The sequence below is a fragment of the Etheostoma cragini genome, chromosome 13, assembly GCF_013103735.1.
Source record: "Etheostoma cragini isolate CJK2018 chromosome 13, CSU_Ecrag_1.0, whole genome shotgun sequence".
Classification (NCBI taxonomy): Eukaryota; Metazoa; Chordata; class Actinopteri; order Perciformes; family Percidae; genus Etheostoma; species Etheostoma cragini.
Window position 1 is genome coordinate 23631279 of NC_048419.1, and position 14895 is coordinate 23646173.

Sequence of the window (14895 nt, forward strand, 5' to 3'; positions counted from 1 at the left end):
AAAGTCCGTCGGACAGGGGCCTCCTCCAGACGTTCCCAATTTACCCGCACTACACGTTTGGGCTTACCAGGTCTGTCCTTGATTTATATGTACATCTTTTTAAAATTAGGCATGGACATGTACGTAAAAAAAAAAAATCATCTCATTATTCTCTCAGTAAAAAGGCAAAAACGTGCATTTCCCAAAACTTTAGACCTAGTCCTTTAAGGTTTAGTTAATGAAGCAACCAACTTAATTCCAAAGTTAAAGAACAAAATGTTAAGTTTCTAAAGACTTACATTTTGATTTTCATCAGACTTTTTTAAGACCGAACAATGTCCATCTGAAAATAAAAGAATTAGACATGAGCAACAAATAAAGAAGCCTTCAATTTAAATGTTAAGTCAAGCTAAATATACATACCCATCATATCAAAATACTCATCCAGTATAGAGTGGCAGGAGAGATACTCTTCTCTATGCTCCTCCAGAGTCCAGATAAAGAGTCTCATGTCATGTGGGGGGGCCTGTTTTAGGTATTCAGTCACAGTCAAGCCAATGCTTGAAAAAAGCTCCGGCCTAGTACCGAGCTTCTCTATAATCACATCCTGCAATGGGCCAAAGTTGAGCAGAAAAGCCAGATCCAGCTCCTCCAAGTGTCCTGCGTAGCGCTCAATGAAGGATTTGGCCGCATCCAAACCTGAAGAAGTCAGTAAGGAGTTGGTCACACTTCACAACATGGCACTGATGTTGAAAGTCCACAATTTTTACATAACTTCTGTGTGCAAATATACACTCATCATTTAAACGTTTGGAATCACCTGCCACTAAATTTTGATTGATTCCAGTAAGATGTCTGAGAGGACAACAGGTAGCAACAGGTTCCTGTTTCAGTGTCAAGTGCACAATACTGCAGCCTACAACAAGCTGGAGTTAACAAGCAACGTGTTGCTTTAGCAAAGCTCTTCTTTAAACTTCATCATAGAAATAGATGTCTAAATTATTCAGTTTTTATCTCTGTTAAAGTAGTTATTGAAGGAAAGAAGAAAAAACATTAACAGCTGGGTTCAGTGTTTTGTAAAATAGCTGAAATTGATCCATTTTACTTTCACGTGTTCCTTCCATGTTTCGTGTCACACATCGTTTAAGTTGTACAAATTTGAACTCTAGAGGGTTCACATATTTAGTACTGATAAATGCTGACCTGCATTGTTGAGCTGGCACGCCCAGTTGTTGAGTTTAGGATTTATATCCTGACAGGTACTGAGTAGTTGAATAAGTACACGAGCCCAAACCCGGTTCTTCCTCTCCAGTAGCAGTTCAACGGCCTGACCCAGATTCTCCAGCGGCTCCAGCTGCCAATTCAATATCCTCGCCGCTACTTGGTTCCCCCTCGACGAGTCTAGCTCTAGCCAGGGCTTCAGACTGCCGGCCAGAGCAGACACATGGAGGCCCTTCTCCTCCCTGAGCAGATCCATGTTCTGGCTGATCTGCAGAAGAACTCTATCCCTGTACAGCAACCAGGCTGACAACACAGTGGAGACAAACAGTGACTGATCAAAATTTGATTTGCCAAAACAAAGTAAACATCTGGCTCTAATAAGCTAACCGCTGCCTGACAGTGTCCGAGTCAGGCTCTAGCGTGGACATTAGAAAAACTGGTAGTTAGGACCAAGTTATGTTTATCACTTAAAAGGGATAGCCATCAAAGCTCTGGATCGTGCAACATGGAGTAATATGAAATATCATCACAATCTATTGTGAATATAAACATGCAATATAAAAATATAGACTTAACAAGACTGGGCTCCACATTTAGAAATGCAGTGAGTGAAACATTTGAGACATGATGAGGATGTTTGAAGCAGTACCTTTCTGCTGACTCTCAGTTGCAGAGTCTTCTTTGTGCTGCAGAATCTCCTCGTTGATCGCCTGCTTTTCTTGAAATGACTGTTTATGCTGCTTTCTCTTGAGTCTGTGCTCTTCCTTTGATTTTAACTTCTTCAGACTGCAAATAAATAATAGACCAAGGTAGTTATTTTGACTGACTGCCTTATTTTTATGAGCTGACTATAATTTTAACCACCTTTGTTTAAGAGGTGCTTTAAATACAATGTATTATTATATTACCCTTTAAGTGAGAACTGAACAATAATACATAAGTCAGAATCAATACATCTTCCCAAATAAGAAACCTGCTTATTAAGTTAACCAGTGTTATTGGTAACACAGTCCCAGCCAAGATGACTTGCTGTGATGACCCACTAACACAAGCAGCTACACTCAGTCACCAGCATGAACTGTACTCACCTTGTACATTTCTGATTTACTTTGGGCTTCTTTGGATTCTGTGGTTTTGGAATGGCAGCTTCAAACTGAGGGGAGAAAGGACTTTGGTCAACCACTGATCCTGTGATTCACGAGCAGTGACTCAAAAAAGCATCAGCTCACCTGCAGCAAATCATCTTACCTTACACTTTACCAGCCCCGTCGGACCAAAGATCTTGATACAACAGATTTGGCCAACACAGTCTGGAGTCAAACACGGCTCTTGCAGGAAATCCTGTAGCACAACAACCATTAATTAGACTGGAAGCAGCAGTGGGAAACTACGGCAACAGTTTAAAAAAAGATTTAGCCGAGCCGGGGGAGGGGGTTAATATTACGAATATAACCACATTTCAACAAAAAGCCATTATATGCCATCGTAGAAAACAGCTAAAACTCTGTCCAAAGTGAAAAAAGTACTTACTCTAAATATTTTTGATTGATGATCATGACTGCAAATCCAGAAATATTGAAAATGTACCTTTTCATTCTTTTCCCAGAAAGACGATGTCTTGAGGGCCTTCCAACACGCAATGTGGTATTCAACAATGCAGCTCTGACAGCAGCATATTTGAATAAAGCCCTATAAAAAAAAAAAAAAAAAAGAGGCCCATTTTTTTCTGAATACATTAATTGACAAAAGTAATTAACCTAGCTGGCTTTCAAGGGTGCCACTTACCTTAAAATCTGGGTCAGTAAAGTAGATTTCAGCTTTTAAATGGCCGAGGCATTTCTCAAGTCGACAAATGGCATCAGGAACAGGAGGAAATCTGCACAACTCTATAGCCTGCTCCAAAATGTCCTGAAAGAGAAAATACAAGTAAGATAAGCCCAATATGCAATCAGAATCAGTGTATTCTACATAGAATACAAACAGTAGGTCATTCTACTTGCTGTATGGTTTATGCTTTCCATTGACTTCTACAATAACTGGCCAAACCTGTGATTTAAATGTCATAGTATAATTTAAATAGGTTTTTTTTTCTTAACTTAGTGTTACTTTTATATAAAATTTGTTGTATTTGAATGTTTTTTACTTTATAATCCTATTTAATTATTTGAATATCTGAAGGTTAAAATTAAGGGGGCCACAACTGCAATCCTGTATTGTTAGATGACAAAGCTGAACCTTAAACAGTAAATTGGATGAATACTTTATTTGCTATTAAAGAAATTTAGATTTTTACATTTAAGTCTTTTGCTAATAAGTGAAAAAGTGATTTCATTCCGATTAGCAGAGGTTATGTACATTTTATTATTTTCTATGTTCAAACACTCCCATGCAAATAAATAGTCTTTTAAAACTGATATAAACACACACCGAAAGGGACAACATACCTTGAAATATTCCGGCTGTGTTTCTTTGACAGTCTCTTTTGTTAAAGGCCAGGTGAGTTTACCTGGGATTATTTGATTCTTGACCATTTGCATTGAATCTAAAAACTGCCGCAGAGCAACTGCAAACCTGTCCGAAGCAGAAGAGCATTATGTTAGAAACAGCAAATCAAAGACATACAAACTAGTAAAAACTAGAAGCCACCGTACCTGTTCTCTTTGAGATGCACCCTCCCAATGGCGTAGTAAACCAGACACTGAAACGTCCTCTCCTCAAATGATTTGATCTTCTCCAGAAGGGTTTGTGCTTCTCGAAGTTCCTGTTTGTGTAATAAAGCATCACAGGAAATTCACTTACAATTCTTAATGGTTGCCTCACAGTATTTAAAGCAGATTGTTGCCACATCAGGAAGAAAGAAAATACTGAATAATAGAACATATTAGTTTGGCAACTCTGCTGCTATTATTCACACTCTTGTCCCCCTAACTGGTTATTTGTTTCACATATGCTCTTGGATAGTTTCTATATTTGTATTCAAGTGTTATTTTAGTTTTATGTATTTCTTTCTCTTTTCCAACCCTATTTATTTGTATTTATTCTGTCTTTGTGCTGCTGCAAAAATCAAAACCCCCCTGATCTTCTCTTCTCTCTTGGTAGAGGCTATGACATGGACACCATGAAGTGGTCTAGATATCGGTTGCCATTCAGGGCTAACAAGCCTACATTTATCTATGACTTACCTCAGGCTGGCCAATTTCTGTTAGGGCTGTAGCGCGGCCATACGGCAGCAAAAGTACATCCAGCGTGGAAAGTCCAAGCTCCTGAGAAAGCATAAGGAAAATTAGTTATGACTTTTACAGCACAAGGTAAATTAGTTAGTTTTTTACAGCACAAGGTAAATCCAGTAGCTTTGATATGGTTCTTAAACTGCAGCAGATCACTTGAGAAGATGTGTGTTTGAAGTGAACAGGAACATGCCACAGTAGAACAAATTCACAGGCCTTTTACAAAATTTGAGGCCTTTTGTATTTGATAGTGTAAAAGAGAGGGAATGCATTTAAAAAAAAAAAAAAAAAAAAAAAAAGAGTTTTCTCAGCTGCAGTTTTTTACTTGTAGTGATGCTGTAGATAATGCTGTCATTGAGTGCTTTACAAAGCCATCCATTACTTAGTGTAAATTCTGTAAAAGCACTTTGTGTTACATGTCATATGAATGAATAGTGCTACACAAATAAAATCTGACTGATTGATTGACATGGTTATACATTTGTTATGCTTGGTTTTCCCCCCACTGTACCTAACTTGAACTGAACCATGACTCCTAAAATGAGGTATAAACAGAACTGTGACTCCTGTGTACCATTACAGGCCGAGTGCATAATGTTTTTAATTTACAGAACGTATCTATTACAACAACCAAAAACAAGACAATTCTCTGAATCCGCTCACACACAGTTGACAGTGTCAAGTGCTACAACTTTAGCACTGGTTTGCACATCAGTGACAGGATTACCTTGGGCGAGCTGGTTCCCAGTATAGCCAGAGCCTTCCTGAAGGCCTGCTCTGCATTGTGACTGCGGAGGTCGGCCAGAGCAGTGTGTCCGTCCTGCACCAACGATCTCAACTCTTCGCACACATCCACTTTACTGTCATCTAGTTTCCGGTTCTGAACAGATGAAATGAAGCACAGAGCAAGTCAATTAATTGATTTAATGATACTTTTACAACTTTTTGGAAGTGCAGCTGTGGGAGAGACTGATATGATCGTCTCTACAGAGATATTACTTTGATACACAGTGTGCTGGAAGAGCTTTACAATATTAAACACCACACCCATGACTAAAAACAGATGCAACACGTTGGATGAAGCCAAGCTCCCAAACTAAAATTAAATGCAGAACCTTACCTCATCTTCAGGCCGATTTCTGTTCTTAGATTTCTTCTTTGTTGGTGTGCTGGGCTCTCCTTTCCCGTTCTTTGAAGAAAGCTCACTGAAAGCACAAAATTGTTAATTAGCTATATAGTCTGAAGGAGAGATACTTTGATTTTGGATGAGATGAAATCTACAGAAGAGGCCACAATGTTGATTCTTATTAAAAGCTGATTTATATCAACACAAGTGTTGGTCGGACCCACAGCAGAAAAGTCTGCACTAAATAACTGCAGACGGCTCTTATATAGTTAGATGCATGGAAAATACAAGAAGACTAGAATAGTGGCTTTGTTTTAAGTGACAAAAACATGTAAATGATACCAGAGGGGTGTACTACGAAGCTATGTCAAAAGAACCATGCTATCTTTGCATTAGCTAGCTGGGGGGGGGGGGGGGGGGGGGGGGGGGGGGGGGGGGGGGGGGGGGGGGGGGGGGGGGGGGTAGTAGGGATTTCTTTGCCTATCCAACCCAAAGGCTTTCCCCTTTGTATTATTACATATAATCTATTAACACTATTGCACTTTTTAATCAGCAACTTCTATGATACGCTTATAACAAGCGTGTGAAGGCAGCAGGGGGAATGACACTTTAAGTAGGGGGTGAATTGCCGTTTTTCATGAGGCAAACAAATGTGTTTGTTACGAAAGCAGGGTTAAAGCTAAAGGTCATTATATTTCTTATATAAGCACATGTTTTAAGCAGTGGTATCTTTTATTGAAGCATTAATATTATTCCACCAACCTTTTTGATGGTTTAGATGTTTTAGTACTGCCATCTGACTGTGCAGTCCTTTCATTTTTCACTGGAAAAGAAATGAGCCATGATGAGTCCATTTTTGGGGGGTATGAAAAACACAAGTTAAAACTCCACAGAGCACCTTTAAAAATCGACAACTGTGTGGTTAATGATATGGGCAACATGCTGTGTACACCCTAGTACACGTTTCAGTCAGCTTGTATGCGTTGGACTACTAAGAGATACTGCTACCATGATCTGAACCTGAGCCAGAAGAAGTGTCAGGTGTTTTAGAAGGCGTTGAAACAAACTCACCTGGTTGCTTTTCCAATTTAACGTCTGAGACCTGTCAAGACATATTAAGCTCATTTACTGGTTCACACTTTTGGGTTACATGTTTACATGCTCTAATCTTCAAAAAACACCTAATTTTCCTTTCATACCGTATGAATATATCTGTGTTCACCCTCTGTCTGAAACGCTTCATTTTAGCTCGTTCTTTCAAAATAAAAAAACTTTAATGTAAATGCTTAAGAAAACCAACTTTAAACCTTTAACAACTTTAAACCTCCATTAATTAATTTCTCACACACAAACTTTTTTTTTAAATGACAGTTTAAACCGTTCTATTTAAGATTTAAGCAAGATTTTAAGCTTTTCAAAACGCCAGTTCACAATATAAATTTGTCTTTTTAAAATCCAATTTTTTCTTTTGAATTCTTTATTTGTTTTTTGACTATCACAAGAAAGAAAAAGCAGAAAATCCTCAAAATTGAGGGGCTGGAGATAAGTTAAATTAGACACTTGAACAATGGTTTAACCGATCAATTATCAAAATAGTAAATAGTTAATATTTCTTTTGATCAATTTAACAATTAGACATTACAGATCTAGCCAAAACTCTATAAGAAAAGTAAACTGACGCATTACCGACACGTCTGCTACTTTAAAATGAACAAAAGGGTTACTAACTTTATTCTGTGGGGGGAGATCAATCTTTTGATTAACTTTCACAAAATGTTGTGGGTCCATTGTACGTGCTCTGCAAGCGTTGTGCAACCTGTAAAAAAACAAAATCATCTAGATGTTTATCAGAGTTTATTAATCAAGTTTGTATAACATGTATAAGGTAGCACACATACCTTTTACTGTTGTTTTTCATTGGGTTGAATAAAACTGAAATCAAAGCACAGAAAGACAGCTTTCGTTCATGAGTGACAGAAAAAGTTGAAGGGAGGATTTCATCCAGATTAAATATCAGCTAGTTATTTTTTGTCCTTCACAACAAGCAAAATATAAGGTTCTAAAAGACACTCCAACTTCAAATGAAAAATAAAAAACTACAAGAAAAATCTGCAAAATATATGGTTTTTAATTTTCCCGCTTTTCTTTTATATCCACCGTTGATTTTTGAACTGTATTGAAATGAGAAGATGTGGATTTCCTTCAGTATAGAAGCTGTTTACTTAGTGTAAATCCGCCTAGTAAACACAGTGTAATACGTTTTGTACTACTTGTGTAGAGGCGTAAGGCTGCAAAACTTTTAAAATAGTTACAAATGCGTTTTAAATCTGCAAGAAACTCTTGCTCTTCGCTCTACCAGTTGTTTCAGATATTAATGGGATTTAAGATGTTGCTGTTGGCATGACATGAGTGCAGTGAAAATACCATTGTGATCGTGCATTTCATCAAAGAACTTCTGCAGTTGCTGTTCCAGGTCTTTGACCCCCTCGTGGTTGTCTCTACAAAGACTCTGGGCCCACTTGTTGGCTTCAACCGCTTTACCGAACTGCCCCAAGTAGAACAGAGCCTCACAGAAGCGGTAGTGACCCTGCAAACACAAGACTTAATTAGCATTCACAAAAGATACAAATTACAGAAACAAAAAGCTGTCATGAAGGAAACAATACAACGCAGAAAAAAAACAAAAAAAACATTTCAATGACATGACAGCTGTGTCTGTTTGATACCTCTGTAGCTGTTAAAGCCTATTGAGGTGTGAAGCATTGCACTGAATCTGAACCTAACCATACTGAATTTACCTCCTCTCCGCATTAGTACGGACACTGTTTGACTCAGGACGTCCTTAACGTCTGTCACACAAATGTCTCCATGTCCTACAATAATGTAAACGGATCATAAAAAGGATTAGTACCTTTGTCCAGCGTGGTTTTATCAGCGTGGCACGTTTTCCATCATTAACCGCTTTTCTGTAAGAATCAAAAGTTAATAGAGTTAAAATAGAACAAATACAAAGAGATATTAGACTCACAATTACAATGCAAGCACTATACAAACTAGGGATGGGAACCACAGGGTAGGTCACGATACAGCAATTCTGCTATGATCAATATATTATTAGACAATCAAATAATTATACAACACAGTACCAAATACAAAATGCACTTAAAAAGTTTGAGTGCAGGTTTTCTTTTAATTCATTGCAAGTCAAAACTGTTAAATCTAAGAACTATAAAGACACCATGGGTCCAGACTTTGGACTTAAACATGGCCGGGGCATCTGTCATTTTCCTCAAAAGGCATTCATGTGTCGATCGCTACCTCGAGAAGCCTTGAAGCAGTGACACGGGGGAAAGGGAAATCTACTGAGAATGCCATAACTATCCAATAAAATTGATCACTGTGCTAGTTTTATTAAGTAAAATATTGATTTTTGGAACTAGCATATTGATGAACAACGAATTCATTGTTTTGCGGTATTGTTTTTTGTCCCACCCCTAATTCAAACAGTACCACAGATCAACTGTAAGACAGTGTGAGGTAAATAGCAGCAAAGTTTAGTCTAGTCTAGTTATAAGATACCAGCTATAACTCAAACATCATACAGCAGAATAGTGTATAATAAAGTGTATATAAAGTGTTAAATAAAAAGGAATAAATTGTACTTACAGATATTTCCCACATCTGATATAGCATAGGGCTCGGTTTCCATAAATTATGTGGTTGTCAGGGCTGGAGGGAGAAGAAATAAATCTAGAAATTAGTTACACCTTTACAACTTATTACAACTGCCCTGCAAAGAATCCTGTCTTTGTAAAACTTATGTTGAAAAAAAAAAAATAGGTATTGAAAACGTGATTATATTCTAAGATCTGAGAGGATCTGATTTTTATTTAAGATTTTCTTTAAAAACATGATTTTCTTTTTTAAAAGAAACAAAAAAAATAGGTCAATTCAGGTCAATTTGGTACTCAAATGCATTATGTACTGAATATGACAACAATTATTAATCATGAAATATCTTTTGAAGAGAATATTAAATTATTACTCACTAATATTTGATGGCTTTGGAGTAAAACTTCACAGCATCTTCGTACTGCTTTTTCTGAAAGAATTCATTTCCTTTTTTCTTCATTTCTTCACTTTTCTGGATAAGGAACACAACACACATACAATATTTTATTCCCATATTTAGCATACAAACATGGGGAAAACCCCCCCAAAAATAAACATTTGATCCATAGGTTTTGTCTAAATTCATGCAGCTTCACTGAATCTCTTCTGCTCTATGAACAAACAAAAAAGAGCCCGGCAAACGTCTGAATTTTCCAACCACGTGCGGTTTCTATGAGATATTTGCAAATGATTTCCCGCCAAACAAACGTCTAATTAAATCATATCATGTCGTAGTGCCTTACCTCTAGGTAATACTCCTGTGGTCGAGCCATTAGTGCCTTCATCGTCTTTTCCAAATTAGTACCCATTTCTTGAATATACTTGGCAACTGATTGAAAATAAAAGGAGTGTGTGTTTAATATAAACACATGAGCTCTAACTGGATTCAGGGGTCACACACACACACACACACGATCAAATACTTCATATTTATTGGCTGTACAATGAGATTTATTTGAATTTAGAATAACAAATTGACTGTGAAATCCACTAAATGCCCCCAGAAATTAGGTTTCCCCCTTTCCATGAATTACTAGAAACGTTAGTGTGTCAGAGATGCATTGTTGAATGTGTTGTGTCTTACACTCTGTGAAGATAAGGTGCAGGGCTCGGTAGCAGGTGTGTGTGTGGCCGAGATCCGCGACATCATGGCGGATGCCGTGTTCGCCTGTTCGCTCCAACCAACGTAGCGCATCATCCAAAACCTCTGGGGAACGCTGATGGTGCAAATAGATGAATGCATCAAACAGAGAACCATTCATCTCTACTGACCATTATGTAAGCAATGATAGAACATGTAGGCATTTATTCAACTGTATTTTTGACACTAAGGCACAAAATGGAGCTGTCAGTTTTAACAAAAAACAAGTAAAAAAAGAGTATATTCAAGCTGTTTTATGTTATTAAATATGCTTCATGTCTCTTTTAGAATGTTTTATGATGAGACATTGTTTGATACCTTTGCTTTTATTCTATTCCACTCATTGTTAACCTCTTGCATATCAACTGCACACAATTGCTCTATTACAGACTTACCAAGTTAAACATGTTACTTATCAAGACAACCTGCTTTGTTTGGTCCTTTTTTACCTGGAACAGAGAACAAAAGAGCAGTTTAATGTCAAAATATCAATGACATCTGCTAGACTGTCAAACCAAATCTAGTCTCATTCTCTTCAGAGCTAAATAGAGTAGCTTATCTAAAATAACTTCCATAATCAGATTATAGATATTCCTTTATTATAAATTTTCGTTATTATCCCCCAAAGAATAAATAAATCTTATCTCATCTGGTTCCTTAGTTCCTGGATTAGGTTGACATACCAAACAAGTTAAACTTACAGTTCCTTTCTCCAAGGCTCTAAGGATTGTTTCCAGCGTTTCGACCCTCCACAGCTGCCTCAGCGTTAGATCACTGTCACTTGAAGGAGAAAGAACAAACTCTTTAAAAAAAAAAGGTCAAAACATTGAAGATTGAAAGTAGTTATAACTGGGGGTTTACAAAATATACATCTAAATATTCAAATCTCAATCCTAATTGTACTTACTTTGAGTTGATCAGGCCTATTTCTACAGCCCAGCTGGCAGTAGTGCTGGACTCTTCCCATTGCAACAGGATGGGAAGCCAGAAGGCACAAACTCTCATTCGCTCCCCAGCGTCTCTTCTGATATCAACGGGAATACGACTCCATCGTTCAAACACCTCCTCTGAAAAACAAAAACAAAGAAAATTTACTTAGTTTCACCTGATAGCAGTACAGAGAATTTCCTGTCTCAAACGCCAGCAAGAGAGGCTCCATGTATTGGAGGAGGAGGAAAAAAACTAAAAACATCATAGTATCGCAGTATTTTCAGTGGCAATACTCTATTAATACACAGATCCTAAGTATCAATCTTTTATAATATGTGTTGGTCAGTTTGTCTGCTTGACAATCACTTAGCAGCAATGAAATTGAACTGATATGAACAGAGAAAGGTTTCGTTTTAGATAAAACAGATGTTCTTTTTGGGGACATCAATTGAAATTGGGAAAAATTTGAAATTGGAAAAAAAGGTTATAAATTGCAATTTATCGCAGAATATTACAATATGTTTAAAATTGCAATATCCTTGTATCTTGGCATAAGTATCGTGATGATATCCTATCGGGAGGCGCCTGGTGAGTCCCACCTATAGTGCATGACAGATGCATGGCTACATCCACGCTTATTCATGGGTTGTTTTCAAACTTCTAAGTTCCTTATATTTACATCTGCGTCCACACTACTTTTTTCATTTTAAAAAACCCTAAAATGGAGACATGTGAACGTATTAGCATGATTGTAACCTAAGAGCAGGGATTTTATGCATATGTTGTTTGATGTAAACAGAAGGCGAGAGACTTAGCACAAGCTAAGCGATCACATCTGGTTCAAACGGTGAATATTGTCTTGCCATACGTTGGCATCCGTATCTGTCTTTTGAACCAAAGGTTTTTTTTAAGAGTAATGTGGTTCAGCTCTGGAAACAACATGGGCAGCCAAAATGTCATCTTTTACTGCTCTCAGCATGTAGCTATATTAGACAATGTTAATACTACAGTAACATTTAAAAATAAAAACATTCCAGTGATTCCTGCCTGGAGCGGAGGACCAATCAGAAGGCTGGAGACCGCCGGCTCTGTGTAACGTGACACCGAGCCGAGAGTAGGAAAAAGCTCACAGGGATTTCTCTGAAATACATTTCTCATTATTTGAATGTTACATTTAACATGAAAATCCAACTTTATAGATACAGTATGACAAAATGTACAGAAAAGCATATTAAGTCGGCTTTAAATATCTTACCTGATGGACGGAGGGCGACAATTGTACTATTCTTGGACACAGATTTCTGAGGGGGACAAACAGTTCATTAGAGACATTAAGACATTAACAATACTTTGCTAAATGCTCTTGTTTTGATTATTGCTTAAATAACTCACAAAATTCATCCGTTCCTTGACGCCCTCCCAGTCAACGCCACAGTCAGAATCAGATTCTGACATTTTGTCCAAATCTGTAAGAACATTTGCATAAATTACTAAAATACGCTCTAAAAAAACATGCTGTAGTCAATTTTATTTAAATGTTGCTGATTTCAATTTATTTCACTGTACGAAAAACAACTTGCAGAAAATCGTCACTAAGTTTATAATAATTTATTTCAGCATAGGGAGTGACTTCATTCTCTGCTCATTACGTCATTATTTCCCTTTATCTTTACATAGCAAATATTTGCTTACGTGTTGAGGAGATTCTCTTACTTCTTAAGCGACATTAAGTTTAAAAAACCTCTTGGATGAGCTGATAAAAGCTGAGTCACAAAGCTGAAAACAAGGCTGTTTTTCTGACACATTGAAAAGTTGTAAAACCTTTTAGAGATAAGCGATTCTCACGGGACACGCTTGCCACTAATCTTCTAAACTAAGAGGCTTGACCATGGACAACAAATGGATAGAACGGACATTGAGGTTTTGCCGTGGCCATTTGGTTAGAACCAAATGTACCATTAGTACCAAATGTACCATTAGAACCAAATGGTGGTTGTTGTTGTTATTGTTGTTCACTGTGTTGCAGCTCGCTGGGGGAGAGCGGGCCGATGCAGCTTGTGAGACGTTTTCCAGAAGGTCTTTTCTGCCTTTTTTTATATTTTATAAATGCAACATGAAAATACAGCGGAACCAACAAGCCAGAGGGGACAGTCGAGTAGTAGTGCTTTATGCATATAAACCACTAAATAGTTAAATTTGACTCATTTTAGTGGCTGGCTCTCGATACCCGCTTTCCAGCCGAAGGGATTGTTGCCGTTCCTAAAACATAACGTTCCTATAACCCCCCCAGGGAATGCTGAACTATGAGAAGTGGACTGATTTGCAGGTGCAGGAAGCGCTGCTGCCCATGTACGCCACCGAGGAGGTGCAGAGGGACCTGGAAGGACCCACAAGAAACATTAAAATCTTGGGGAAAATCTCCAATGAGCTAGCGCAAATGGGGGTTTGCATGTAGCGCTAAAGTCAAGTGACGACACTATAAAGACCGTGCTTGCGTCACTCCCTTACCCCTCCTACCAGTTCTCATGGCCACTTGGCCAGTGGGAATGGAAATGACAAAACCGGTTTTGGGGGGGGTAGTTAGGACTGTTTAGACATGGACTAGTCCGATAACTGTGTTTCTGTAACTACTAGAGGCTTATGCCTTGTGACTAGGGTTAGCTTCATTTGGGATTTTCAGTGACGTGCTACATAAATAAAGGTAATTTAGGCACTGGTGCCGTATTAGCACCCGGTTTCAGTACCCAACCCTGCTTGTGACGTTACTGCTTGTATTTTAACTTCTCTGACCATCCTACTATGTTGATATAAATGGGAATGCCTTTCTTTCCATTGTATTTCTACAGGTGTGGCAGTGGTGAAACCCACATGACACAGATGTAGGAAACATAGAGTGTTATTCAAGAAGAAAGAATCCCATTAATTACCAGGATCGCTGTGTTTACAGCCTTGTACACCTACATTTTTTTCCGATTTCAAAATGTTCTTATGTGTGTAATCAAATGTTTTATCACTACATCTTGTTGCTACTTGGATTGCACTCAGGCTCAAAACTCGTTATACACATTTTTCTGCAAAGTCAATGTAACAACAGAAATGGGGAAAATCTCATCCATGAAGCCATAGTTGTTCAAAAGGTGGGCAGTCTGTCTATTACTCTATGTTGGGGCGTCTCAGTTATAACCAGTCTCTGGTTTGACTTCATCACCGTTACATTACTCATGCTTTGTGTTTGAACAATGGACATAATGGACAGCTTGCTAACCTTTACCCGAGTTATAGTTGTAGAGTTAATGTATAGAAGGATCGTACCAGCAAACAGCATCACGTTATATAGTTTCAATGCTACATCATTCGGCGTAGACTTACAACAAAATGGCGCAAAATTGCATTATTTTAAGTTGCGTTGTGTAGTTTTTCTCTCGGGAATGACGTCGTTTAGCTAACGCCGCTCCTTGATTGGTTATTATTATGATGTTAGCATTTTTTAGCCTATAAGCTAACCTACGTAGTTTTTGTTACACCCCACTCAGTAGTTCTCATACTGTACAAAGTTCGGAGCTAGTTTAATTAAAATGCTGTGTAGTAAATATGTTACC

General features: G+C 37.9%; 1 protein-coding gene and 1 long non-coding RNA gene across 2 annotated transcripts in view; one reads left to right on the forward strand and one right to left on the reverse strand.

The window, feature by feature from the left end:
* Nucleotides 1–14895, reverse strand: part of ttc3 (tetratricopeptide repeat domain 3) — a 24118-nt gene that overhangs the window by 8692 nt on the left and 531 nt on the right. The window contains exons 2-29 of the mRNA XM_034889054.1: nucleotides 12689–12762; nucleotides 12552–12597; nucleotides 11274–11433; nucleotides 11068–11146; nucleotides 10762–10815; nucleotides 10310–10442; nucleotides 9969–10054; nucleotides 9603–9697; nucleotides 9220–9282; nucleotides 8465–8519; nucleotides 7978–8140; nucleotides 7452–7485; nucleotides 7282–7369; nucleotides 6625–6655; nucleotides 6316–6376; nucleotides 5548–5632; nucleotides 5155–5307; nucleotides 4383–4463; nucleotides 3852–3961; nucleotides 3645–3771; nucleotides 2986–3108; nucleotides 2788–2889; nucleotides 2449–2541; nucleotides 2289–2353; nucleotides 1850–1986; nucleotides 1183–1503; nucleotides 403–678; nucleotides 279–322 (exon numbers count right to left, since the gene is read on the reverse strand). Coding sequence (XP_034744945.1) covers nucleotides 279–322; nucleotides 403–678; nucleotides 1183–1503; nucleotides 1850–1986; nucleotides 2289–2353; nucleotides 2449–2541; nucleotides 2788–2889; nucleotides 2986–3108; nucleotides 3645–3771; nucleotides 3852–3961; nucleotides 4383–4463; nucleotides 5155–5307; nucleotides 5548–5632; nucleotides 6316–6376; nucleotides 6625–6655; nucleotides 7282–7369; nucleotides 7452–7485; nucleotides 7978–8140; nucleotides 8465–8519; nucleotides 9220–9282; nucleotides 9603–9697; nucleotides 9969–10054; nucleotides 10310–10442; nucleotides 10762–10815; nucleotides 11068–11146; nucleotides 11274–11433; nucleotides 12552–12597; nucleotides 12689–12751 — 2928 coding nt within the window. The 5' untranslated portion in view covers nucleotides 12752–12762. The remainder of the gene's footprint in view (nucleotides 1–278; nucleotides 323–402; nucleotides 679–1182; nucleotides 1504–1849; nucleotides 1987–2288; nucleotides 2354–2448; nucleotides 2542–2787; nucleotides 2890–2985; nucleotides 3109–3644; nucleotides 3772–3851; nucleotides 3962–4382; nucleotides 4464–5154; nucleotides 5308–5547; nucleotides 5633–6315; nucleotides 6377–6624; nucleotides 6656–7281; nucleotides 7370–7451; nucleotides 7486–7977; nucleotides 8141–8464; nucleotides 8520–9219; nucleotides 9283–9602; nucleotides 9698–9968; nucleotides 10055–10309; nucleotides 10443–10761; nucleotides 10816–11067; nucleotides 11147–11273; nucleotides 11434–12551; nucleotides 12598–12688; nucleotides 12763–14895) is intronic.
* On the forward strand, nucleotides 857–13887 carry LOC117954989. Its single transcript, XR_004658934.1, has 4 exons — nucleotides 857–971; nucleotides 4182–4191; nucleotides 12919–12921; nucleotides 13877–13887. It is a non-coding gene; the product is annotated as an uncharacterized LOC117954989 (long non-coding RNA).